We start from the raw sequence: 23912 nt of genomic DNA, 5'->3' as shown, positions 1-23912 counted from the left end.
TTTCATACATACATGCAACTCAAAGTGCTTTACAGTATAAATAAAATAAACATTAAAAGGAGATAAGACAAAAAGACAAAAGGAAAATGTTAAAAGAAATTAAAGATAAAAATATTAAAATAACATAAAAAGTAAAAAAGGTAAAGTAAATAAGATAAGAAGTAAAGTAAATAAGATAAAACTATTAAGATAATTGGATTTAGAAAATAATAGACAACATAATGTAATAAAATAAATAAGATTGAGAATTTCCTAACTAAAAGCAGATCTAAACAGGAATGTTTTGAGACTGTTCTAAAACTATGCAGGGATGAAATGCCTCTGAGCTCTTCAGGAAGAGAATTCCAGAGCTTTGGGCCATAGTGGCTAAAAGCACCCTCGCCAATCTTTAATCGGCTTTTAGGAATCACCAGTAGATTACTGTTTGAAGACCTGAGAGACCTGACTGGAACATTTCTAACAATCATTTCACTTAGGTAAAGAGGGGCAAGACCATGAAGACATTTAAAAACCATGACTAGAACCTTAAAATCTATTCTAAAGCTGACAGGTAACCAGTGCAGTGAGTGGAGTGCAGGTGTAATATGATCTCTCTTTCTCCTGCGGATCAGAACCCTTGCAACCGCGTTCTGAACTCGCTGTAGGTGCGAAATAGAGCTCTTTGGAAGAGCAGATAGAACAGCGTTACAATAATCTAGCCTTGATGTGATAAATGCATGGACAAGTTTTTCACTGTCAGCAGGAGAGAGCATATCTCGGACCTTAGCGATGTTTCTAAGGTGAAAATAAGCTGTCTTGCATGTGTTGATCTGTCAGTTGTGTATAATTACACAAAATGTACTGTATTTGTTTATCTGTTTATCTAGTTGTGAATATGTGGGATCCAGACTCCTCCCCTTTCTGTTTTCTTCTTTTGTGGTGTTTCCCCCCCAAGTATAAATAGCGACCACCCATCTTAACTCTCCCCTTTTCATTTTAATATCGTGGGAGAGGTATGTCACTATTTGTTATCCACCCATTTTATTTCATTTATGGTGGTGATGGGGAAATGTTTTACAAATCTGTTATTTGTGCTTCACTCACTTTTCTTCTATTATGTTTTTAGAGTGCTGGAGTGAGTTTGTCAGCATTGTTCAATGCACTTGTTATGTATTAACAGGTATGTGTAGCAAGGCATGCACGTTGCGCGCGCCCCCTTTTCATTTTAATATCGTGGGAGAGAGTGCTGGAGTGAGTTTGTCAGCATTGTTCAATGCACTTGTTATGTATCAACAGTGGCTGTTCCAATAAAAGAAGATCGCCTACAAAGATTGCATGTGGCGGATAATTTTTACACAACGCAGAAACACACCGGTCACACATGTAGTCATGATGTGTGATTTAAAGTTGAGCTCATTATCAAAGGTGACGCCCAGGTTCTTAACACATTGTCTGGCATTCAGATTCATTTGATTTAAATAAGTCTGGACATCATTCCTCTGTGAAGTTCTTTAGATTGAAGTTCTTTAGATTGTTTAGTTCGATTGACGAAAGGTATCAGCCAGGCAGATAGTTAGCCAAACAGTTAGCCAAACAGGTAGCCAGTCAGTTAGCCAAACAGGTAGCCAGTCAGGTTGATAACCAGTAGCGTTTTACCGGTGAACTGAAGGGTTTTCTTGTTTTCTTTCGTTTGTCATTTCCCAGGTTTGTTTCAAACGTTAGCTCCTTTGTCCTCTGCAGCATGACTTAATCTGAGAGTAAAGATGGCCGCTTTTCAGGAAATCCCTCAGATCCGACAGGAAGTTAATGGTTGTTGCAATACTTGTCTGCCCCCTGCAGGTCCGGATGAGCACTAGTTTATTTTTTACTGTGAAAGTGAATCAAGGTGTTTGTAAGTTGGCGTGACAATGTAAATAAAAATGTAAATTGTAAATGTGCCATATTTTGTCAATTGTGAACACACACACTAGTAATTACTAGGGGGCTGTGGTGCACACATGCCCAGGGTGGTAGGCAGCCCTAGCCCGGCACCCGGGGAGCAGTTGGGGTTAGATGCCTTGCTCAAGGGCACCTCAGTCATGGCCTCAGGTCTGGGAATCGAACCCATGACCCTCCGGTCACAAGACCAGTTCCATAACCACCAGACCAAGACTGCCCCCATGTAACCATAACATCTTAAGCTTAAAACACGCACTATACTTGAACATGAAAAGTATAAATGATGAATATATTTACTGTATTTGTAAGGGTTAGCCACCAGAGGAAGCCGATGAGCTAATCAAGCCTGATGAGCTACACCTGCTTGATCGGCTTTATTGGCAGCTCACTCCAAGACACTGGTTGCTGAATTGTTGGTCAGTGTTCTGGCATACAGATCAGCCGGTATCTCTGGAAGATGTTTTGGGACTTGTTCTCAAACTTCTGATTCTCCCTTTTCTCGAGTCCCTCTCTCTTGTCTGGGGTTGTTTTCTCCCTAAAACTAAAAGGACAAGTTTTCCCCCTCTCTGTGTTTTTTCCTTCTTGGCTCCTGCTTTTGTTTGAGAAGTTTATTTCTGTGTATCTGCCTCACTGAATGAGAGAGCCAGTCCTTCCCCTGGCTGTTGTTGGGAAGTGTAGTTCTGTTTGTTTCTCACTAGTTGAGAGAGCCAGTCCTTCCCGTGGCTGTTGCTGGGAAGTGTAGTTCTGTTATTTCTCACTAGGTGAGAGAGCCAGTCCTTCCCCTGGCTGTTGTTGGGAAGTGTAGTTCTGTTTGTTTCTCACTAGGTGAGAGAGCCAGTCCTTCCCGTGGCTGTTGTTGGGAAGTGTAGTTCTGTTATTTCTCACTAGTTGAGAGCCAGTCCTTCCCGTGGCTGTTGATGGGAAGTGTAGTTCTGTTTGTTTCTCACTAGGTGAGAGAGCCAGTCCTTCCCGTGGCTGTTGTTGGGAAGTGTAGTTCTGTTGTTTCTCCCAGCCATCACATTACAGAGTTGATTTTCATTTAAGTATCAACACAAGCATGTTTGGTGTTTTCTGCACCAGCTCCACACCCCCTGTGTTCTGTACTGATCCGTCACACACAGTGCATAACCACCAGTTCCTGTTGTAAGGTCTTCACACCACACTGTGTTGGTCCTGTCAGTGGCGTCTGTCACGTAGGGCAACGCCCCCTCTCGTAGCTGTCACTCTGGGTTCCCTCATGTCTGTGTTCCCTGCCTGTTTGTCCCGCCCTGCTCGTTTATTTTGATATTCCTCGTTTGTTACCACGCCCCTGTGTCATTGTCATCACCTGTCCCTAGTTTAGTTCAGTGTATATATAGTCCTTGTATTGCCCTTGTCTGTATCGGTCTTTTTGTTCCAACCTGTTCGTTTGTATATGCCTGCTCGTAAGTTACGCCTCCGTGTTATTTGTCTTCCGTGTGTTTTGCCTGTTCTCCCGTTCTTAGTCTGCCTTGTTGTTTCCCGTGCCCGTTACCATGTCTGTTCGTGTTTCGTATCCTGATTGCCTGCCCGGTTTGACCAATGCCTGTTACATCGACGCTGCTTTTGGAATTTCCTGTAATAAATCTCGCTCTCCTCAGCGTTTGTGTCCGCCTTCCTGTTCTGCCCCGCGCAGATCGTTACAGCGTCTATGTATTATATTTGTGTGTTTGTTTGTTTTGCTCCATGTAGTTTGCTTGACCACATTTGTGTGCAGTCTGCCTGACTCAACCCACATCTGGGTGAATGTAGTTTTACCCGATCCTGATATAAATGTATGAATATGCAGATTAAAAAAAAACTTCATTTATTTATTCAGGGGGCAACAGTATAATTAACAATTAAACATTAAACGAACATAATACTGATGACAAAAGCAACATCAGTAATAAAGAACAAGATGATGATGTAATGGACGTTTGAACATTCAGCCTCCCTCTCGTGGGTCTGTGTGAAACATGGACTGGTGGTTTATGGTGATCAGCTGTTTCATCTGTTATGTGGGACATTTGTGGCAGAACTCCACTACTACAGACTGAGTGCTCCATCTCCATCAGCAGTGCTGTAGTGAACTCTGGGATGATCTGGTAGAGATGTCAGAAACATGGATGTGAATTCATGCACACAGGAAAACTAGAAAGACAAGAGCTGCTTGTTTAATGATATGTGGACCTTTGTTTCTCTTGGGGCAGTAGACCACAGCCACAATAATGTGGAGGAAGATCACAGTGACCATGGCAACAGGGAAGTAGTATGAACTCTGAGGACAGACTGAAACAACACAATAACTACTGACACATGTCTACAATACAGATGGAAACATATCTGTAGCACAGATTTAATTGTTTTTCTAATAATCCCTCTTTAACCAAATGACAATGTCACTAATTATTATTACTATTATTATTATAGTAATTTATATAGTGCGGAGTTGTTAGAATGTCCTACAAGGAGAATCCTTTTCTGTAATGTCCATAACTCTTCATATACATGTTGTACAGTATTTTGGCTCATAATTATTCTTCATACACATCTACCACTCATGTGTTTCAAGAATAAAGTGTGTGTGTGTCTCAGTGTAACTCTGTGTCTTTCATAATGAGATTTGTGGCACCCCAGGACCCTGAAGGAGGAACAACCGGACAAGCGAGACAGACGGTGGGACGAGACGTGCAGGTTAAGGGACACTGGGAGTTTATTCTCTCCTCAGCTGTGTCCTCTTCCACTCAGCCCCATCAGCTGAGTTTGGGGGATGTTGCCCTGTTTGCTCAAACCAAAACGACTCACATTTACATCCTGCCCAACACTTGTTACACAGATCTTACCTTTAGTGGTAGTTGATGGACTGGATGAGTTATAACCATGTTGAGATGTAGTAGGAGATAGTGATGTCACTGTTGTAGTAGGTTTACCTGAAACTGTTGGACATGAATTATCAGTGTCCACTGAAGTAGGATTTCGGCCCTCTGCAAGAATAGAAAAGTGTGATCAGTTTAAAGTAATGAGACATGTTTACCTTTAGATTTTATTCTACACAACTGATGTATTTACAAATATTTATGTATATGTATGTATTTTGTATGTTAGTGGAGGGTAGAAGTGTTCAGTGTGCTGTGTGTCAGTGGAGAGTAGAAGTGTTCAGTGTGCTGTGTGTCAGTGGAGGGTAGAAGTGTTCAGTGTGCTGTGTCAGTGGAGGGTAGAAGTGTTCAGTGTGCTGTGTGTTAGTGGAGGGTAGAAGTGTTCAGTGTGCGGTGTTAGTGGAGAGTAGAAGTGTTCAGTGTGCTGTGTGTTAGTGGAGGGTAGAAGTGTTCAGTGTGCGGTGTTAGTGGAGGGTAGAAGTGTTCAGTGTGCGGTGTTAGTGGAGAGTAGAAGTGTTCAGTGTGCTGTGTGTCAGTGGAGGGTAGAAGTGTTCAGTGTGCTGTGTGTCAGTGGAGGGTAGAAGTGTTCAGTGTGCTGTGTGTCAGTGGAGAGTAGAAGTGTTCAGTGTGCAGTGTTAGTGGAGGGTATAAGTGTTGAGTGAGCTGTGTTAGTGGAGGTGATATGATGGCTCATTCTGAGGATACAGAGATCTGTATGTGCAGTGTTTCTTTTCTGAAACGTTTTCTGTGTTTTCTATGAGTGAATCAAATAACTACAGAGACAAGGAGGAGGGGCTTAATGATCTGACTTATGTTCTCTTATTGGTTCTAATCACTTGATGCTCAAACAACCAGATATGTTTGTGAAACTGTAATATTAAAACAACAATATTTGTCTGTTACTATTCTGGGCTGTTTATACTGTAATAGTAACACCTAGTATGTGTGCAGTTAGAAACTATAGTCTGTTGTCATGCATGATGTCTGTTACACATCTAGTTGTCTAGATGGCTGTATAGGCAATCAAATTTTTCAGTAGTCCAGTAGTTAATGACACAAACCAGTTACTAAATGTTGACTACATTTCATACACACTTTACATATACAAGAGGTTGGTTTACCTGTTACTTTGAGCTTGACCTGTATAACACGATCACTGCTGATCATACACCTGTACTCTCCCCAGTCCTCTTTAGTCAGGCCACGTATGAATAGAGAGAAATTTCCTGGAGCAGTAACCAGCTGAATTCTACCAGTGTAGCGGTTTGTCTGGTCAGTTGGGTAGATGATGTTAGATTCATCAGTAAAACTCCATCTGAGCGTCTTTGGGTTGGTCAGCAGTTGAGTGCAGTAACAGGGCAGCAGGACAAACCCTCCCACGTATCCACTCACCACTGTGAGATGATTCACAACATCCTTACAGACTAGAGAGAGCACAAACACTCACATGTTACACTACTGTTATGTAACCTGGACAAGCAGTGAAATTCATTTGAGAACCAACATGTGAAGAGAAACCAAATTTGCTCATTTTAGCATCCTTTTGTTTTTGTAAACAGTTTATACTCCATGTCACATGTATTAACATATGAATGAATCAGAATAATCTTGTATTTGTAGAGTCAGGGTCTGTAGCCCATCTGGTGCAGTACAGTTAGTGTGATCCATCCTCCAACTCCAGTCATGGTCAGTGTCTGACCACTGAACCACTGCTGGCTGGATCTTTCACTGACAGACCACTCTCCACCTCCCAGTAGTACTGAATCCAGCACCACTGCTGGACCTGAACCACTCATACCAGCACAACACCCACTACCAAGACACCAGCACTGTAGTGGGACTGACGTGTGGAGAACGCTTCAGCATCCACATGTACCAGCCATCTGTGGTCAGAAACTGAGCAGTGATGTTCTGGTGCTGGATGACACACAAACTGTGTGTGACACCTGGTTGACACAGTCTGTAATTACACCTACACCTTCACTTATTAGAGGGACTGAAAGTGTCCAGTGAGGACACTTTAATGTCTGTCAGTTATGTGTGTTGAACTGTTTTTTTTTTACAGCTGATGGAGGGGGTCTGGTGACAGTCTGTTACTACACTTACACTTATTAGAGGTGTCAGTTGTGTTTGTATTTTACTGGACATTAGACTGATGACAGACTGTGTGCGGTGATTATCAGAGGGTAATGTAAAGTGTTGTTTCTTTGTTTTTACATTTCCTGTTTGGTTTTTTTTTTGTAATGTGTCATAGTTGTTTCTAATAAATTGTGTGCTACATGTAGGCTATTTATATTCCATATTATTTTTATGTTTTAAAAACAAAAGCTCATGCTGGTGATTTAAAAGGTTAAATGTCCTTCTGAGATTTTAATTGTATTGGAAATGTGTTAATAATATTTTACCTGAAACATAAAGAGTGATGTATCTGTATTCATTCTCTTTAATATTACACCTGTATTGTCCCTCATCCTCTTCAGTGAGGTGTGATATGAGTAGAGAGAGATTTCCTGGAGAGTGAGCAGTACCCAGCTGAACTCTGTTTCTGTACTGTTCACTCTCACTGGAGATCACATCCCATGTGTTTGTGTGTGTGTTGTGTTTCTCCCAGATGAATCTCTCAGGTCTGGTGTGTGTGTTGGTGCAGGAACAGGGCAGCAGTACTGACTCTCCTGCATATCCAACAATTCCTCTTTCACTGTGATGATCCAGTGTACAGCCTGCAGAAACACACATGTAGAAGACCTTCACTATCAATCCCCACAGCACATGTGTGTATAGCAACATTTAAAATCCAGAATTTTGTACCAACATTTAAAATGTACTTTTTGACATGACAAACATACTGCTCTAAACACATTATTATAAGTAGAAAGCATCCTAATCTTGTCCCCTCTGGTAAGTTGCATCAGTTCTGAACTGGTATTGTACTGACTCCTCCCTCACTCCTCTCTGACATCTCTCACTCCTCTCTTACTCCACTTTGTCCCTTTGTCCAACACTCTGTCCCTGTGTTGGTGTCTCCTCTGTCTCCCTTGTTCTCCCAGGGACCCAGTCTTAGACGGGACTGTTGGTCTGCTCTCTTCAGGGGAGGCGACTATTTAAATGGAAATGCTGTAAAACTCCTCAGTAATCATGCAGGTAAGATGTGCTGCTACAACGTGATCCCCTTCTGTGATCAGGTAAGATGTGCTGCTACAACGTGATCCCCTTCAGTAATCAGGCAAGATGTGCTGCTACAACGTGATCCCCTTCAGTAATCAGGTAAGATGTGCTGCTACAACGTGATCCCCTTCAGTAATCAGGTAAGATGTGCTGCTACAACGTGATCCCCTTCAGTAATCAGGTAAGATGTGCTGCTACAACGTGATCCCCTTCAGTAATCAGGCAAGATGTGCTGCTACAACGTGATCCCCTTCAGTGATCAGGTAAGATGTGCTGCTACAACGTGATCCCCTTCAGTAATCAGGTAAGATGTGCTGCTACAACGTGATCCCCTTCATTAATCAGGTAAGATGTGCTGCTACAACGTGATCCCCTTCAGTAATCAGGTAAGATGTGCTGCTACAACGTGATCCCCTTCAGTAATCAGGTAAGATGTGCTGCTACAACGTGATCCCCTTCAGTAATCAGGCAAGATGTGCTGCTACAACGTGATTCTGAAGTTACATGCACTTACTGAACTGGAACCATGTTTCAGATATGTAGTACACGTGGTCTCATTGTGATGAATATGCTTTGTGTGTTTACAGTGTGATGGGTCTTGTCAGGAACCTCACCCCTTCCATAGATACAGCTCCACCCAGAGACGCTACATTCTACAACACACGTTCCCAACCTCCAGAATACCAACACCAACACCTTCATCCACTACCACACCCACACCAGTCCTATAACACTACAGTGGTGTCACTTCCTCATTGTGAAGTATTACCTACGTATTCGCTCTACTAAACACTTCACTGGTCAGATGGTTCTTTTGTGTTGGACCTCTGTCTCCTCCTTAGATCTCACACCCTGCCCAGTCCCTGGTCTTCTCATGGTCTCTGCTCTCCTAGCTCCACTCTGGACTGATCTGGCTGCTCTATCACTGCAGCTGATTCTGTAGACAGTGTCGTGCTTTGGCTACACCTGATTTGTTCAAGTGCTGCTTTGCCTGTGGCGGCTGTCTACTTAAAATGAAATTAAACCCGCTCTCTGTATTTGGATCTGTGTGTGTCTCGTCTCTCTCAGAACGTTACAGGTCTTCATGGCCACCATAGAACTGGCCCTGACCAACTCTTTGTCTATTCAGTACAAGTTTAATTCACCTGCAGGTAGTGAGTTCTGCCCTTATGATGTAAATCAGGGGTGCTCATTACGTCGATCGCGATCGACCGGTCGATCGCGAAGGAAGTGTCGGTCGATCGCGAAGGAATGTGCGTAGATCGCGTCACATAAAATAGTAGTAGATGAATCGCACATCTGCACTGATGGTTGTATTTTGATTGACATTCACGGTAGCCAATCTGCAATCCACTCAACAAATTACGTTTGCCACCCCCCCCCCCCCCCCCCCCCCCCCCGCTCAACAAATTACCTTCGCCGCCACCCCGGTAGATCTTTCTGACTTGGTCATCTTATAAGTAGCTCGCAAGCTGAAAACTGTGGGCATCCCTGATGTAAATGATGTCAAATGTAATGAGAACTCACTGTAGCCTCATGCACAGAGACACCAAACACCTACATCATACCCCACATGTAAAGTACTGCACCACATATACAATCAACCACAATGAGGTGGGACCTCCGTCACAGACAGCTGGATACAGAAGTGGGTAGTGGACATAGAGATGAGTCATACACAGAATAAACAAGTGAGAATAAATAACACAAACACAAATTAACAAGTCAGAATAAACAACACAAACACAAATGAACAAGTGAGAATAAATAAAGCCAATAAATAACATTGGTTTGTGTCTTCGTGTGTGTGAAAGATGTGAGCATGTCATTCACACACCACTCAAAGAGGAACAACACAGCAGAATTGTGTGGGTGTGTGTGTGTGTGTGTGTGTTTGTATTGGTGGAGCATTATGGCATTTACTGTGTGTGTAAAATTAGGTCCTTCTCTACATCCTGCAGATGTGTTTGCATTGCTAGATGTTGCACCATGTCTAGTAATACACATGTAAGGAGGAAGTGGTGGATGCTGGGAAACTGTACTGCCTTCGTGGTATTACAGTTTTTTGCAATTTTTAAGACAAACCATGGGACCCCTAAACACAACTGACGCTAACTCCTGTAGCCTATTGATCTGTTATACTAAGCACATTCTCTGATATACTGTACGGCGGGCCCCCTGCTGGTCGCCCCTCTATACAGCGGCAGTTGTCTTGTTGTGCTGTGTTCGTCTCTAAGGTGGGCGGGGCCTGTGATCCGCCTCACCTGATGGTCGTTTGTCTGTCTGTATGTATATGTATATGTCTATATATGTCTTGTCTTTGTACAAGTTGACTGCTGGTTATTATATCCATGATTTGTATCATGTCACAGGTTTTTGGTTTGTGCACTTTCGGCATTAAATTCTCCTTTTTCCCTGATACTTGGCGGGATCGCTTTTTTTATTTCAAACTCCCTGCCCGTCAAACTTTGCAATCCTAAAACATCTTTTTTTACAGAAAACTAAGCACAATTCTCTACATTACACCCATTATTCACAAAATACACATTCACTGAATTCCACATGTTTCATCTTGAATACACCGCCATACAAATGACACACCCATTTACCAATGACCCAAACCCAGTCCTCAAAGGGAAAAACATGTGTAGTCCATTTGAGGCCACAGGTTATGTGTGTTGGTTTGGATATCAGTGGAGGGCAATACTGGAGAGAGAGGAAGAGGAAGAGGAAGAGCAGCCATCACAGGTGAGATGGCTTTGTTTGGACAAAATAAACCATGTTTTCAGGAAATGTGTAAAACACTGTAAACACACACAACTAATTACTGTCACTGAGGAGGATTTGGAGGCTGATTGACAGTCTTCATGTGTGTGTGAAAGAAACATGGACGTCATTCACACACCACTGAAGAGGAACAAAAGAGGAGACTTGAACCCAAACAAGGAGAGAGAGAGAGAGAGAGAGGGAGAGAGAGAGCTATGCATTGCTAGATGTTGCATCAAGTCTAGCAATACATATGTAAGGTCCCTGTGCATGCTGGGACTTTGTGGTGTTCATTTTTTCTCTGAGGTTTTTCATTTGTAAACCTCACCAGTTTTTCTAAACTTCTGTAATAAGAGGAACAGCACAGCACAACAAACTATGAGAGCTCAAAGAGGAGTGTGTGTGTGTGTGTGTGTGTGTGTGTGTGCGCGCGTTTCCTACAGTCCCACTTCAACTCCCCATATTATACTCACTAACAGTACAACTCACTCCAGACTGTATATATGAAGTCATGTACACACAACATGGTGTGATGAGTCATTGTAAGTTAATACTGGATTGCATCTATGGAACATCTGGGTAATGCCAGTGTTTTCACACACACACACACACACACATACACAAATACACATACCCACACACAAACACATCATTCACATCATTCACTATCACTTACTGTCCTCCTGTGTCTTTAAAGTGTATTTTATATGTGGTCAGACTTGTAAATGTTGCCTCTAATTGGACTCCTACTAGATGTGTGAAGTGTTTCTTATAAAGTATCTACTGAGAGGATATTTGATGATGTTCAGAAGCAGAGAGAAAGTCACACTCACCATCTGCAGCATGGAGCACAAGGAGCAGATACACACACACCTGCATTCTTACTGAGTTCAACACACTACACACACACACACTGCAGGACTGATACACAACACACTCTTCAATACTACAGGCTACTGAATACTCTGACAAACACACTTATAGTGGAGAGGAAGTGTATTCAAATGAAGGTCTGATGTCCTTCTAACTTCAACACACTCCAAATATAGTGGTGCAGTGGGGGTGTGTAGTTGTCATTTGGTACATCCTCTTTATCCTTATCAGTCAGTGATCTAGCAGATATTCTCACATCCTCACAGCCAATGTTGTCATTCTGTGTTAAGTGGCTCATTGTCATAGAGACAAGACGTGGTATTTGGTAAACACACACATAGAGTTAGGGGCTGTACGGTCACACCAACAGAATAACACACGAAAAAATAAGCAAACCTAAGTCCTACAGTAACCAAGAGTCGACCAAACCAATATTTTTATATTATTGTATTATTTATGTTGCCAGGTGAATGATAAAGTTATTACTTCTATATGAAATAGATATCATTCTCTCCTGTGCCTCGCATGCTATTTTAAGTGTCCAGTAGGTGGCACTGTCGTGATATGTAGTATGACAGAGTTTCTCGCGCATGTACGTAGTTGCACTCATGACGTCACTCAGCACGAGAGCCCAACTGAAACTGTAACTGAGTGAAACGTTGCTAAGTAGCGCCAACCGCCTCGCTGGAAATATGAAGTAGCGAGACGGCGTGAATGTTTAAAATTAAGATTTATTGAATGTTTGTATGTCGTGTTCATGTGGTAACGATGTAAAAATGAGTTTTAAAGACACAGATGTACATTTGTTTGGTTTAGAGGGGAGATAGCATTGTCCACTGGAGTGTGTTCTTCCGTTAGACAGACTGTCCGCAATTTTGAATGTAAGCAAGCTGGTATCGTCAGAGGCAGTCTTTGCATAGAATAGAGGCGTGGCTAGGCAACTGCCTTGGGCCCCTCCCACTGCAGTTGTTGTCACAAAGCAGCTTTACAAGTGCCGAGTCCTAGCCCCCAGTGAGCAAGCCAAGGGCGACAGTTGCAAGGAAAAACTCCCTAGTTTTTTTTGCATGAGGAAGAAACCTTGAGAGGAACCAAGACTCAGGGGGGGAACCCATCCTCCTCTGGCCGACATCGGTCACCATGACAACAACAACAATTTAAACAGAAAGAAATAAAGAAAAGGAAAAGATGTAGTAATGTCCATCATGGTGTAGGCTCATCCGGTCAGGCAGTAGGTGGCTGGCACTGGATGAATCGCTTGGGTTTGCTCATCTCATTTTTCCTCGAGCAGGCAGGCAGCCATGTGGAAAAAATAAAACAGGGAAAATTAGCTCTGTATGAGGACATATACAGGACAGATGAAATTAAACACATTTCTGGAGTGTGGCAGCAACTCCGGCATTAAGTTAAATTATTACAGCCTAGCTAAAAAGGCAGAACCAGAAGGTAACATAGGCTTGGGGGCATTCTGAGACAATGGCATCCGTCCACTGCACTGTCAACAAACTTGAGTGACCACGAGCAGTGACAGGACGACAGCACCAGCGCCCCAGTCTACCATAAAACCCTTTGTCTATGAACCCCTGAATCTGTACCTTTATCTAAGGGGGGATGTTAATTATCAAACGCTAAACCAAATAGGTGGGTTTTCAACCTAGACTTAAAGATTGTGACTGTGTCAGAGTCCCGTACGCATTTTGGGAGGTTGTTCCAAAGCTGGGGGGCCTTATAAGAAAAGGCTCTTCCCCTTGCTGTTACCTTATTAATTTGTGGAACTAATAAAAGACCAGCACCCTGTGATCTTAGTTGACGTGGGGGTTCATAGTAGGAAATAAGTTCCTGGAGGTATTCAGGAGCAAGCCCGTGCAGTGCTTTATATGTTAATAATAGAATTTTAAAATCAATACGGAATTTAACTGGGAGCCAATGCAGGGCTGATAGGACTGGTCTAATATGCTAAAATTTTCTAGTTCTTTTTCTAGCACTTGTTATAGTTATAATTATTTTTAAGTATCCAAATCAAACATAATTTGATTTGGATACTTAAAAAGCAGACAGTAAATAAAATCCCACATTAATTTTGGAGCTGTCTGGTTTGTGTGATTCCCTTCTACTACACCTGGCCACAATATTTTAAATTTGGCACAAACCAGAAACTGCAACACGAAACTAAACTAAACGGACATTGTGGAAGCTACTGTACTGTACTAAACAAAAGCTGCTTTCGAGCTAGTTTATTGTACTAATTTTATGACGTGACGTGCAAATGTCACCACACTGATTTTTCTCCGTTCCGTCCTTTGTGCAAGAGTCGCCATCTCGCGGTAATTATGTGTCAGTACCATGTTCCTCTGTTTAGACCAGGGGTGTAAATCACAAGCTTCATTGCCATATGATCCTATATCAGTTATTTTATCCACCAATTCGATACTTTTCGATACCTCAAGATTATCTGTAATACAATGCGATTTGGTTTGAATCTTCAGTCTAGAATCAATATAAAATGATATGGTTAAATTTCACATAATTGGGTAGATTTGTATGAATTCAAACTAGTGCTGTCAATTCCAGGTGCCGCGATTAAAAGTCCTCACCAGGATTTTGCTCAAGCTTGCTAGATTTTCTAATTAGCAATCCAGGTAAAATTAGTGGAATCAACACAATCCAGGAAGCCTGAGCAAAATCCTGGTGAGGACTTTTAATCGCGGCACCTGGAATTGACAGCACTAATTCAAACACAAACAAAATGTGTTTTGAATATTTTATTAGTAAATGTCAACAACAGAAGTTCTAAGTAAACAACGTCTCAGTACAAGTACAATTAAGCAACTTTGTAAAGTGAATGAGGTAGGCTAACCAATACTAGTCCTACTGCAAATCTCTACAGAAGCAGATGCTTTGTTCACTACTATTGTTTAGTAGTACTAAATGACATTTTAAGATAATCAATGAATGCATTTCCATAACACAACCAGATAAAATGAAATAAACTAAAGTAGCATGGATATATGTAATAGATATGGATTGTATATTGTAATGTCTATAGGGAAGAAAGTCTTTTAGTGGTATTCTTTGAGAGGTTTTTCCTGGAAGCAGAATCACATTCTAGAATGACACAGCAACTTATGTTGGAAAAATATTGTTGAATGTCGTGGAGATTCTCCGTCACAACAACCGGGGTCTCTCTGTAAGAAGAGTTACGAGCGCTCGGAGAGTGTCAGTCAGTGAAAGCAACACATGCACACAGAATTGTTACTTCACCAAAATCACTCTAGTTTATTGCTCATGCAGCCAGTCCTTATATACCATGAGGGCTGGCTGATCATGTGTTACAAAGTTATTACAAAGTCATATGATTTACAGTCATAAATGAGATATATGTTAGTACCAAATATAAGAATAAATTCTGCACTCTTAGGGAAACTTGCTCTTGTTGGGCACAGGTCTCCTGTCTGGGACATGTCTCCTGTCTGGACATGTCTCCTGTCTGGGACATGTCTTCTGTCTGGGACATGTCACCTGTCTGGAACATGTCTCCTGTCTGGAACATGTCTTCTGTCTGGGACATGTCTCCTGTCTGGGACATGTCTTCTGTCTGGGACATGTCTCCTGTCTGGAACATGTCTCCTGTCTGGGACATGTCTTCTGTCTGGGACATGTCTCCTGTCTGGGACATGTCTCCTGTCTGGAACATGCCTCCTGTCTGGGACATGTCACCTGTCTGGGACATGTCTCCACTCCCGCCTTCTCCCTGTCTAGTCCCCTTGACCCAAAGGGTGACCTTAAACTTCCACATTTGGTCGCATGCTATGTTTAAAAATGCTCTTAGGAAAGTAGTTTCAGCATTTTCTATAACATGAATCAAGGGTATTTGACAACATACTGTCAACATGAATATATACACATTCTCCAGTGGTTTCAGCCTGGGACACATTAGGATCAGAACAGGGCGTCTGGCTGAGAGGAGGCATTTTCTCAACATGTGCCACTATGCCGTCCTAAAAACACATTTACACATTTTAGCTAATAGACAGCTATTAAATCCAATATCACTACAAATAGACAAAAGGCATCTTACTTTTAGCTGTGAGGTCTCCTGGGTGATACACTGTAAAGTTGCGTCTCTCTCCTCTTTATTTAAAAATGTGTTTTGCATTGTCTGTTTCATTTCTGCAAATAAAGGCTGATGTCAATTTCATCGAGTGTGTGCACATTTCTTGTGCCTTTTCTTAGCCACTGAGAGTGAAACGATAAGAACCAAAAGTGTGTTTATTATGATCACAGCAGTTCTCCGTTCTAAGAAAACAAAAAATGGACATGGATGCTTCTCCTGTTTCTCAAAAAACTGCTACATATTAACTGCCGTAGTCTTCACTCACTCACACACACACACACACACACACACACACACACACACACACTATATACCTCTGCCACAAGAATATACCACTCCTCATCGGCTACACAGAACACTCCCATTCACCCTCTTATTTGTTTTATTTACTGAAACATTTACATGGGTCACACGCCCTAGATGAATTACACACATGAGACAGAAACTCAGAGGATTCAATTGCACAGTGTGGCCTCAAGGTGGAGATGTTTCCACAAAAACCTGGTTCCTGCTCACACAATGTGTTTTCTGTAACCTTTTACATTGTTTATACTGAAACAGACTAGAAGCACACAAGTGTTGTTTCTGGTAGTCCATATAAATATGATGTAGTTGTTCCAGCACATTGTTTAAACAGTGTTTTAAATAAACATAGTTAAGTGAATCTTAATTTAAGTGATTTATAAATGTATATATGTGATAATGTAACCATAACATCTTAAGCTTAAAACACACATTACACTTAGAAACATGAAAAGTATAAATGATGAATATATTTACAGAATTTATAAGGGTTGGCTCCAGCACCACACCACCACTGACCACCAGAGGGAGCCGATGGGCTAATCAAGCCAGATGAGCTACACCTGCTTGATTGGCCTTATTAGCAGCTCACTCCAAGACACTGGTTGCTGAATTGTTGGTCAGTGATCTGGCATACAGCTCAGCCGGTGTCTCTGGAAGATGTTTTGGGACTTGTTCTCAAACCTCTGATTCTCCCTTTTCTCGAGTCTCTTTGTCGTCTTGGGTTGTTTTTCTAACCTAAAACTAAAATGACAAGTTTTCCCCCTCTCTGTGTTTTTTCCTTCTTGGCTCCTGCTTTTGTTTGAGAAGTTTATTTCTGTGTATCTGCCTCACTGAATGAGAGAGCCAGTCCTTCCCGTGGCTGTTGTTGGGAAGTGTAGTTCTGTTATTTCTCACTAGTTGAGAGCCAGTCCTTCCCGTGGCTGTTGATGGGAAGTGTAGTTCTGTTATTTCTCACTAGTTGAGAGCCAGTCCTTCCCGTGGCTGTTGTTGGGAAGTGTAGTTCTGTTGTTTCTCCCAGCCATCACATTTATAGAGTTGATTTTCATTTAAATATCAACACAAGCACGTTTGGTGGTGTTTTCTGCACCAGCTCCACACCCCCTGTGTTCTGTACTGATCCGTCACACACTGTCCATAACCACCAGTTCCTGTCATAAGGTCTTCACACCACACTGTGTTGGTCCGGTCAGTGGTGTGTCTGCATTATATTTGTGTGTTTGTTTTGCACCCTGTAGTTTGCTTGACCACATTTGTGTGCAGTCTGCCTGACTCAACACATGTAGTTGAGTTTTGTATAGTTTTGCCCAATCCTGATATAAATGTATTAATATGTAAAACAGACATGCAGATTTAAAAAACTTCATTTATTTATATTGGGGGCAACAGTATCATTACCAATTAAACATTAAACAACCATAATACTGATGACAAAAGCAACAGCAGTAATAAAGATCAAGATGATGATGTAATGGACATTTGAACATTCAGCCTCCCTCTCGTGGGTCTGTGTGAAACATGGACTGGTGGTTTATGGTGATCAGCTGTTTCATCTGTTATGTGGGACGTTTGTGACAGAACTCCACTACTACAGACTGAGTGCTCCATCTCCATCAGCAGTGCTGTAGTGAACTCTGGGATGATCTGGTAGAGATGTCAGAAACATGGATGTGAATTCATGCACACAGGAAAACTAGAAAGATGAGAGCTGCTTGTTTAATGATATGTGGACCTTTGCTTCTCCTGGTGCAGTAGACCACAGCCACGATAATGTGGAGGAAGATCACAGTGACCATGGCAACAGGGAAGTAGGGTGGAGTCTGAGGAGAGTCTGTAACAAAGTAACAACCACTGACACCAGGTTACAGTACAGATGCAAACATGTCTGTCTCTCTCTCTCTAGTGGACATGTTCACCCATTCCTGGTCTGGTCACCCATAACCTCCTGTAATGTCTCTGTTGTACTGGGACTAACACGTCCTCTCACTATTACTCCACCAATCCCAGTGTCTGTGTTTGTCTGTCCCAGTTCTGTGTGAATCTGTCCCAGTCCCAGTTGTGGTTCCTGTTGTCCTGTCCCTTGTCCTGTCCATCTCCCAGTCTGGTCCTGTACAGACTCCTGTCCCTCCTCTCAGCTGCCTCCAGTCCATCCCACTGCCTGAAACTGGTCCTCTCCTGTCCACACACCCCCACAGGCGTCCCTTATGTCCTCTTCCACTCTGCCCCATCAGCTGGTCTAGTCTCACCCTCATTAATCCTGTTACGCCCGTTCCTGTCCAACCACAAATTTGGGGGATGTTGCCCTGTTTGCTTGTTATCACTTTGTGTAGTCAGAAGTCAGAAAGTCAGAAAGAATTTGTCATACATTGTACAAGTACAAGATGAAATGCTGTTTCTCTGGGGCCCAGTGTTAAAGCACCGGGAACCCAGAGCGGCCGCAGCAACGTAGTGCACCGCCTTCACAGAATGGGGGAGAAACATAGAGAGATAACATTGGGAGGAGACAAACAAATATGACCACAGATTATTCTCACAAATGGGCCAACAGTCTGTGTGCATGCAAAAAATCCCCATAGCACATACAGAGTTTTTGTGTCAAAGTTCGCGGTGGAAGGCGAGAGCCATCTCTGACAGTCTCTGTGTGGGGGTAGGAGCAGGTAACCTAGACGACGACCTTCTGGGAGAGATTTGTTTGGGCGCCAATGCAGATAATCATGAATGAAGAATTTAGCAAGGAGCTTGTCCTTGAGCGTTTGAGCACACAAACTCCTCTTAAGTCAGCGGTCTTTCAACTGATCCAACTTCTAAACATACATTAACGCTGTTTGTTTGTTTGTTTTCATTTTAATCAAAAACCACATCAACCCAAGACAACTCACACTTACATCCTGCCCAACACTTGTTACACAGATCTTACCTTCAGTGGTAGTTGATGGACTAGATGAGTTATAACCATGTTGAGATGTAGTAGTAGATGTTGATGTAGTCCCTGTTGTAATAGGTTTACCTGAAACTGTTGGACATGAATTATCAGTGTCCACTGTAGTAGGATTTTGGCCCTCTGCAAGAATAGAAAAGTGTGATCAGTTGAAAGTAATGAGACATGTTTACCTTTAGATTTTGTTCTACTGAACTGATGTATTTACATTACATCTTGTCCCTAGTAGAAGTGTTCAGTGTGCTGTGTGTTAGTGGAGGGTAGAAGTGTTCAGTGAGCTGTGTGTTAGTGGAGAGTAGAAGTGTTCAGTGTGCTGTGTGTTAGTGGAGGGTAGAAGTGTTCAGTGTGCTGTGTGTTAGTGGTCGTGATATTACGGCTCAGTCTGACCATACAGGGCGCTGTAATTGTATAATTTCCTTTCTGAAGCAGGTGAATTGTATTTATTTTAATACAAGTCAGTCATTTTCTGTGAGTGAATCCAATAACCACAGAGACAAGGAGGAGGGGCTTAATGCTCTAACTCATGTTCTCTTATTGGTTCTTATCATTTGGTGCTCAAGCAACCAGAGCTGTCTGTGAAACTGTAATATTAAAACATCAATATTTGTCTGTTACTATTCTGGGTTGTTTATACTCTATTAGTAACACCTAGTATGTGTGCAGTTAGAAACTATAGTCGGTCTGTTGTCATGCTCGATGTGTGTTACAGAATGTTGTTGACATTATAATAATGTTGTTGAATTATTATAATATAATAATTAAGTATTATATCGCGATCAATCGATTGCCAGAGCGAACTAGTAACTCATTGAATCATAGATGTGGATCAGAGGTAAATAAACTAGATTTTTTTTTCGACGTGAGAAATCGGAAGTGTGGCGTGAGAGCGTGTGAAAACAGTCAAATGCGTGTGTCTCAGTTGGCAACCCTGGTCTAGATGGCTGTATAGCCAATCAAAATTTTCAGTAGTCCAGTAGTTAGTGATAGAAACTAAATGTTAACCACCTTTCATACACACTTTACATCAGGATTCGGCAACCTATGGCACGCGTGCCACAGCTGAGGCATAATCACTGGCACGCGACACGCTGGACCAGCATCAGCAAAAAAAATTATTTAAAAAAATAGTACAAGTATACAAGTACACAAGTTAACCCCCCCCCCCTCGCTACACAACCCCCCCTCCCCCGGTCCAATATTATTTGTTGGTAGTGGCACACTCATTGACTGGACATGTTAAAGTTGGCACTCCATGTCTCAAAGGTTGCCGACCCCTGCTTTACATATACAAGAGGTTGGTTTACCTGTTACTTTGAGCTGGACGTGTATAACATGATCACTGCTGATCTTACACGTGTAATCTCCCCAGTCCTCTTTAGTCAGGCCACAAATTAATAGAGAGAAATTTCCTGGAGCAGTAACCAGCTGAATTCTACCAGTGTAGCGGTTTGTCTGGTCAGTTGGATAGATGATGTTAGATTCATCAGTAAAACGCCATCTGAGCGTCTTTGGGTTGGTCAGCAGTTGAGTGCAGTAACAGGGCAGCAGGACAAACCCTCCCACGTATCCACTCACCACTGTGGGACGATTCACAACATCCTTACAGACTAGAGAGAGCAGAAACACTCACATGTTACACTACTGTTATGTAACCTCGACAAGCTGTGAAATTAATTTGAGAACCAACATGTGAAGACAAACCAAATTTGCTCATTTTAGCATCCTTTTGTTTTTGTAAACAGTTTGTACTCCATGTCACATGTATTAACATATGAATGAATCAGAATAATCTTGTATTTGTAGAGTCAGGGTCTGTAGCCCATCTGGTGCAGTACAGTTAGTGTGATCCATCCTCCAACTCCAGTCATGGTCAGTGTGGCCACTGAACCACTGCTGGCTGGATCTTTCACTGACAGACCACTCTCCACCTCCCAGTAGCACTGAATCCAGCACCACTGCTGGACCTGAACCACTCATACCAGCACAACACCCACTACCAAGACACCAGCACTGTAGTGGGACTGACGTGTGGAGAACGCTTCAGCATCCACATGTACCAGCCATCTGTGGTCAGAAACTGAGCAGTGATGTTCTGGTGCTGGATGACACACAAACTGTGTGTGACACCTGGTGGACACAGTCTGTAATTACACCTACACCTTCACTTATTAGAAGTGTCAGTTGTGTTTGTATTTTACTATACTTTAGACTGATGACAGACTATGTGTAGTGATTAATATCAGAGGGTAATGTAGAGTGTTGTTTCTTTGTTTTTAAATTGCCTGTTTGGTGTTTTTTTTTGTAATGTGTCATAGTTGTTTCTAATAAAGTGTGTGCTACATGTATTTATATGCCATATTATTTTTATGTTTTAAAAATAAAGCTCATGCTGGTGATCTAAAACATTAAATGTCCTTCTGAGATTATAATTGTATTGGAACTGTGTTTGTTAATAGTATTTTACCTGAAACATAAAGAGTGATGTATCTGTATTCATTCTCTTTAATATAACACCTGTATTGTCCCTCGTCCTCTTCAGTCAGGTGTGATATGCGTAGAGAGAGATTTTCTGGAGAGTGAGCAGTACCCAGCTGAACTCTGTTTCTGTACTGTTCACTCTCACTGGAGATCACGTCCCATGTGTTTGTGTGTGTGTTGTGTTTCTTCCAGGTGAATCTCTCAGGTCCGGTGTGTGTGTTGGTGCAGGAACAGGGCAGCAGTACTGACTCTCCTGCATATCCAACAATTCCTCTTTCACTGTGATGTTCCAGTGTACAGCCTGCAGAAACACACATGTAGAAGACCTTTACTATCAATCCCCTCAGCACATGTGTATGTACCAACATTTAATCCAGCATTTTGTACCAACATTTAAAATCTACTTTTTGACATGACAAACATACTGATCAAAACATTATTATAAGTCGAAATCATAATCTTTTCTACTCTGGTACGTTGCATCAGTTCTGAACTGGTATTGTACTGACTCCTCTCTCACTCCACTCTTACTCCTCTCTCACTCCTCTCTTAGTCCTCTCTGACATCTCTCACTCCTCTCTTACTCCTCTTTGTCCCTCTGTCCAACACTCTGTCCCTGTGTTGGTCCCTCCTCTGTCTCCCTTGTCCTCCCAGGGACCCAGTCTTAGACGGGACTGTTGGTCTGCTCTCTCCAGGGAAGGCGACTCCTGGAAATGATGTAAAACTCCTCAGTAATCATGCAGGTAAGATGTGCTGCTACAGCGTGATCCCCTTCAGTGATCAGGTAAGATGTGCTGCTACAACGTGATCCCCTTCAGTGATCAGGTAAGATGTGCTGCTACAACGTGATCCCCTTCAGTGATCAGGTAAGATGTGCTGCTACAACGTGATCCCCTTCAGTGATCAGGTAAGATGTGCTGCTACAACGTGATCCCCTTCAGTGATCAGGTAAGATGTGCTCCTACAACGTGATCCCCTTCAGTGATTGTAGTAGTTCAGAGTATTTGAATAACTACGGTTGAGGCTGTCTACTACAGTGATTACGGTACTGTGAGTGTGTACGGCAGTGTGTATGAAAGCGCGTCAGAAGTAAAGGAGTGAAGTTGGAATCTTTGTCTCGGCTCCTCATTTTCTCAAGCGAAATATCCAGTAGCGATACTACAGTGGCGACGAAGGTACTAAGTGAAAGAATCCACGACGGTGAAACGTGTTGGACTCTTTCGTTAGTCGAACTGCATCGGTGTGTGCGTTTTCACGGCAAGTACACAAATATAAGGCTTGCGGAAGCGAACTCACATTGCTTGGCAGGGGGTAGTGCGCCATCTGGGGTCAGCGAAGACTGCATTTTTTTTTTGTTGTTGCAAAGTGAATGAAACGCAGCAAGAAAAAAAAAAAAAAAAAAAAAACGGAAACGGCGGATTCTGTTGGATTAGAGTAATTCAGAAGCATTGACTGAAATAAATACCTGATTGAAATGGCGTATATTGGAAGAGTTCCGGAATTTGACTGTAAGAAAGAAGAATTTGACGCATATTTGGAACGATTTGAGAGATGGCTGGCCGCTAATGACATTGATTCCGAAAAGAAGGCTGATGTATTCCTCAGCGTGCTAGGTCCAACGGAATATGGACTGTTGAAAAATTTGATAGCACCACAGAAAGTGGTAGATGAGACATACGAAAATCTCACAAACGCCTTGTCACTGCATTTCAAGCCAAAGCCTATCCTGATAGCAGAACGGTTCCGATTCTATAAGAGACAGCAACAGCACGGTGAACCTGTTTCTGACTACATACTTGCATTGAAGAAATTAGCAAGCACCTGTGAGTTTGGACAGTTTCTGAGTGATGCACTGCGTGATCAGTTTGTCTGTGGTCTCTCAGGGGAAAAGTATCACAAAAGACTGTTGTCAGAAAAAGACTTAACTTTCAAAAAAGCTTGTGACATTGCTCTGGCATTGGAATTGGCATACAAAGACACAAAAGAAATGAAAGAACATGCTGAAAAGCCCAAGGAAACAGTACACAAAGTCTTCAACACTGCAAAGGAAAAGCGACCATACAAAAAAGGTAAAAGGTCAGGGAACACTCAACAGGATGTTTCCAGAGGTGGACAACGTACTGAGAGGAAACAGCGTTGCTATCGATGTGGAAAAGACAATCATCAGCCAAATGACTGCTACTACCGCTCTGAAACCTGCCACAAATGTGGAAAAATGGGACACTTACAAAGAATGTGTAAAGGCAAGCAAATATGGGACAAAACACACATGGTCACAGACACAAGAAAACAGGATGACTCTGACGATGGTGATGATGTACGACTGTCCTTGTTCACAGTCTACACTGCGCAAGGTAGTACGGACGGTATTTTTGTGACGATGGATTTGTCTGGGATACCAGTGAACATGCAAGTGGATACAGGAGCTTCTGTGTCACTGATTCCAGAATCGCTATATAAAGGACAACTGAAAAATTGCCCTTTG

General features: G+C 42.3%; 2 protein-coding genes and 1 long non-coding RNA gene across 3 annotated transcripts in view; all 3 read right to left on the bottom strand.

Moving 5' to 3' along the window:
• Positions 1-3731: 3731 nt before the first annotated feature.
• Positions 3732-4309, bottom strand: LOC143522423 (uncharacterized). Its single transcript, XR_013132994.1, has 2 exons — positions 4108-4309; positions 3732-4019 (listed from the first exon to the last, which is right to left on the bottom strand). It is a non-coding gene; the product is annotated as an uncharacterized LOC143522423 (long non-coding RNA).
• Positions 4310-4525: 216 nt separating this feature from the next.
• On the bottom strand, positions 4526-11716 carry LOC143522693 (V-set and immunoglobulin domain-containing protein 1-like). The gene is made up of 4 exons (XM_077016449.1): positions 11558-11716; positions 7199-7513; positions 5915-6217; positions 4526-4901 (listed from the first exon to the last, which is right to left on the bottom strand). The coding sequence occupies exons 1-4, from the start codon at positions 11601-11603 to the stop codon at positions 4642-4644; spliced, it is 924 nt and encodes a 307-aa protein (XP_076872564.1). The 5' UTR covers positions 11604-11716; the 3' UTR covers positions 4526-4641.
• Positions 11717-17378: 5662 nt separating this feature from the next.
• The window catches only part of LOC143522692 (polymeric immunoglobulin receptor-like), a 93027-nt gene continuing 86493 nt past the window's right edge, over positions 17379-23912 (bottom strand). Inside the window, exon 6 of the mRNA XM_077016445.1 lies at positions 17379-17655. Coding sequence (XP_076872560.1) covers positions 17600-17655 — 56 coding nt within the window. The 3' untranslated portion in view covers positions 17379-17599. The remainder of the gene's footprint in view (positions 17656-23912) is intronic.

Source organism: Brachyhypopomus gauderio, chromosome 9 (assembly GCF_052324685.1).
Source record: "Brachyhypopomus gauderio isolate BG-103 chromosome 9, BGAUD_0.2, whole genome shotgun sequence".
In the NCBI taxonomy this organism is placed as follows: domain Eukaryota; kingdom Metazoa; phylum Chordata; class Actinopteri; order Gymnotiformes; family Hypopomidae; genus Brachyhypopomus; species Brachyhypopomus gauderio.
Note: the sequence above shows the minus strand (reverse complement) of the source record. Positions and strands in the feature narration are given on the sequence as shown.